Source organism: Hylobates moloch, unplaced genomic scaffold (genome assembly GCF_009828535.3).
Source record: "Hylobates moloch isolate HMO894 unplaced genomic scaffold, HMol_V3 SCAFFOLD_4, whole genome shotgun sequence".
In the NCBI taxonomy this organism is placed as follows: Eukaryota; Metazoa; Chordata; class Mammalia; order Primates; family Hylobatidae; genus Hylobates; species Hylobates moloch.
Window position 1 is genome coordinate 174,523,115 of NW_026652279.1, and position 4,002 is coordinate 174,527,116.

At 62.1% G+C, this 4,002-nt stretch overlaps 1 protein-coding gene across 2 annotated transcripts in view; it reads right to left on the bottom strand.

The window, feature by feature from the left end:
• GAS6 (growth arrest specific 6) overlaps positions 1 to 4,002 on the bottom strand; it is a 44,486-nt gene that overhangs the window by 13,739 nt on the left and 26,745 nt on the right. For both annotated transcript variants that reach the window (XM_032151423.2, XM_058438125.1), the window contains 2 exons: positions 2,113 to 2,235; positions 1,163 to 1,285 (listed from right to left, as the gene is read on the bottom strand). In XM_032151423.2, the coding sequence (XP_032007314.1) occupies positions 1,163 to 1,285; positions 2,113 to 2,235 (246 nt within the window). The remainder of the gene's footprint in view (positions 1 to 1,162; positions 1,286 to 2,112; positions 2,236 to 4,002) is intronic.

Sequence of the window (4,002 nt, forward strand, 5' to 3'; positions counted from 1 at the left end):
GGGGGGGGGGGGGGGGGGGGGGGGGGGGGGGGGGGAGGAGAAGAAAGAGGAGGAGGAAGATGGGGAGGAGGAGGAGAGGACAGGAATGCCTCTATCACTGTGGGCAGTAACTGTGAGCCCAGACTTTGCCAGGAGTGCCCGACTGGTGCAGGGACCCACGGGAGATGCTTTAGACGTCATCTCTTGGGATCGGCCTAGTCTTCACCTCTCTTTAAACCTGGGGTGCTGCTGTCTTCCAGGTCAGGGATGGAGCAGTGATGGGAGGGGCTCTGTCCTCCAGGCATCTGCACACAGGACTAACTCCTGGGTGGTCAGGGAAGGGAACCACCAAAGTGGACACAAATAGCAGCTGCCTTTTGAAATCAGGGGACGGGGTGTGGCCCCTCCTGTCTGGTCAGATTCACTCTCCAGCTCCTGGGGTTGTTTCTCCCTGAGCAACTCTCTGTCCTGTCCACGCAGTTCAGTGTCCTGGACAGTCAGCAGCAGCACTAAGAACTATGCCAGAAATTCTCAGGGACACGCCTGGGCATGTCCAGATCCAAGGCAGGGAGGGAGGAGGAAGGTGCTCCCCCTGCAAAGTGGCAAAGCGCCAGTGGCAGCAGCAGCACCTGGAACAGCGTCGGGGGGTGTGCACATTCACAGTGACTTTCTGGGGTGTCCTGGGGCTCCCCAGCTCTGGCTCTGGTCTGAGGGAACCCCAGACTGAAACATGAAGGGAAGTGGGGAGGGCAGAGCTATATTTAGGGGACAGAGGGAGACCAACAATGGAGTGCTTCTGGGGACGCTGGGGAGAGTGGACGGCGAGGGGACGCTAGCCTGGAGCCCTGACCCACAAGCTCACTACACAAGTGCCTGGAGCACTCCCAGGCTCTGTGAGGCTCTGGGGAATGGACGAGGCCCTACAGCCAGCAGTGTGGCCTCAGGGGCTGGGCCGGCCCCCTGAGTTCTGGCCCTCAGATGCCGGGTGAGTCATCCTGGTGTGATGCCGAGCAGCTCCCTGTGCTGTGGCTGGCCTGGGCTTGTGTAGTCTCTGCAGGATGCCCCATCCCATCCAGAACCACAGGAACCCAGCCAGCAGCAGCCACTTGCAGAAGAGCAGACATGACAAAAAATAGAAGGTGGGGAGAGGAGAGAGGAGAGAGGCCTCACCCCAGGGCCTTACCTTGGCAGGTCCTGCCGTCAGAGGAGAGCTCGAAGCCGCTGTGGCAGGAACAGTGGAAGCTGCCCAGCTTGTTGTGGCAGATCTGGAGGCAGCCCCCGTTCTCCTGGCTGCATTCGTTGACATCTGGGAAAAAGCACAGGCCTGAAGGGGAGCCCAAGGGTGCATAGCCTCTGGCTACGGTAGGAAGAGATCCCAGAGGTGCACATCCCAGCCCTGGAGCAGGGAGAGATCCTGGGAGTGCACAGCCCAGCCCTGGAGCAGGGAGGAACCCCAGGGCTTGGATCTCACACCCCCCTCAGCAGCTCCAGCGTTTCATGGCCCCTGGTCCTGGCCTTGCGTGTGGAGGTAGATGGTGGGAGGGCATGGGGGATCCCCCGCTGTGGGCTCAGCCCGGGGAGCTGCTGGCAGTCACATCCCACAGGGCTCAGTTCCCCGGATGCCCACATGCTTGCAGGAAGAGGCTGCAGGTCAGGAGTGACCTCTGGGTGCCTGAGGACAGACAAGGCCAGGCCAGAGCTGGCCACTCCTTAGCAAAGCCCTCCCAGGCCACCTCTGGGGTGGGACTTGCCAAAGGGGACAGGCTGGCCTGTTGGACTCTCCACTATGGGTCTCCACCAGGCCCTGGAGCTATTCTTCCTCCAGGGTCTTCACTGACACCACAGGTCTGCACTCAAGGACAGTCAGAGGTGAAATTTCTCCCCTGCCTTTCAATCAGTGGGTGCTGAGGCATCACTTGGTGTTTCCTTTCATTCCAGCCCTGCTCCCAGAAAGGAGACCGCAGCTCCTCGCAATTCTCCTGGGACTCCAGGATACCTCAGGGCTGCAGCCTCCTTGGGGCTGTTGGACAGCAGCCTGAGGATGGCCGTGCCCTGGAGTGGGAGTGAGGAGCGGGGATCAGGGCAGGGTCGGAGAGGGAGGGAGACCCCGCCTTTGTCTTCAGCCTCACGTACCTTTGTCGCAGAGCCGGCCCCCCCAGCCAGCTTTACACAGGCAGAAGAAGTTGCCCATGAGGTCCTGGCACGCTTGGGTCCCCTTCCTATCGCAGGGGTTGGGTGTGCACTGGTCAGGCAGGTCTGATTGGGGACACAAAGTGGAAAGTCATGCTCAGCTGCCCCCCTGCGCCAGATGCAGCTGAGAGTGGGGCGGCCGTGGGGTCTTGGGTCCAGCCTGGAGGAGCTCTGAGAGGCGCAGGCTGAGGCAGGTCCCGGGCACCTGAGCCCCCTTTGCTGGCCTAGGGCTGATAGAACAGGCTGGTGGGCCCTGGGGCCGGCTCCAGGAAAACTCAGATCAACTGGGAGGGAGTGCCAGCAGGCCTGCGCGCGAGGTAGGAAGGGCTGAGGGCAAAGGAGCAGGAACCGCCTGGCCCTGGCGTGAGGCCCGGGAGCTCAGACCTCCCAGGGAGTAGGCAAACAGAACCCCCAGCTGACCTGGGGGCTTCCAGGCAGACTCAGAACATTCTGCCTTCCCTGGCCAGCCCTAGCCCATCTCTGGTGAACTCTCCCCACTGGGTGTGGCGGGGAGGACCCCAGGCCCAGGCTGCACTGCCAGAGGGGTCCTCCAGGAAGCCCCCCTCTTTCTGCTTAGCTGCCCCCCTCCACGTGTCTTGATGGCTTTAAGCCAGGTGTGTTCTGCCCTCTCAAGGTGGTCACCTGGGCTCAGCTCCTGCAGGGCCAGAGGTCGGGGGATGGGTGAGGGCCTGAGGGTGGGAACCCGTCCCAGCACAGCTGCTTCCCAAGCAGTCCCCCATCCGAGGAGCTGCTCACAAACACGCTTCCAGGACACAGACCGAAACCACGTCCCAGAGGCAGGCAGGGAAGCCCCCAACGGTGCAGTTACGCAAGCCTGAGCCCCGGGAAGTTGGCAGAAGGAATGACAATTACACCCGGAGCTCAAAGAATCCTTTCATGGCTGCTGGCTGAGCAGAAGTGGCTCGGGGCTGGGTATGGCAGCGCTCAGGGGCGCGGTCCACACTCGGCTCAGCCCCACACGAGGACCCAGCCACGCTCAGCTTGGCCACACACGGCTCCGTGGGGAACCCTGGGTAGGCCCCCCCGCTGGCTGACAGCGGGCTCCTGTCCATTGATTCCACACGAGTTCAATAAGGACCAGTCCCTGGGAAAAGCGCAGGCCGGGCCAGCAGGGCCCTAGGGCACTGGGCGAGCGTCATCCTGAGGGGTCAGCCTGCTGGGGGCACATTGAGTCTTCAGTGCATGGGCTCTCACTGCCAGTGTGTCACTTCTGTTCCTGAGGCTCCCAAGGTGACGTTTCCCACCAGGTCTGTAGAACGTGGCGTTTCCACCAGAGGGTCCGGGCTCGGCTGTCAGTGTAGGAGCCACTTCCCTCCCCACCCGGCCGGGGTCAAAGGTGCCCAGTGCCAGGGTGAGCGGTGGGCGGGTCTGTGGTTCACGAAGCTGCATTCCTCCAGCTCATCCAGGGCATACAGTCACCGCCTGTGGCCGGCACAGACACAGCCCCTGTCCTCCCAGGCGGGTCCGGGCACCGAGCTCACCAGAGGCCCCGGCTACGAGTCCCAGACTTCTTGGGGAAGCTGCCCAACCACACTGGCTTCTTCCTGCGACGCTACGTCATACGCCTCACAGTGTTTCCTCCGTACGCCTCACAGGGTTTCCTCTGTACGCCTCACAGGGTTTCCTCCGTAACCCTCACAGTTAGCTTCATACGCCCCAGTTTCCTCCGTATGCCCCAGTTTCCTCCATATGCCCCACAGTTTCCTCCATACGCCCCACAGTTTCCTCCATACGCCTCAATTTCCTCCATACGCCCCACAGTTTCCTCCATACGCCTCAGTTTCCTCCATACGCCCCACAGTTTCCTCCATA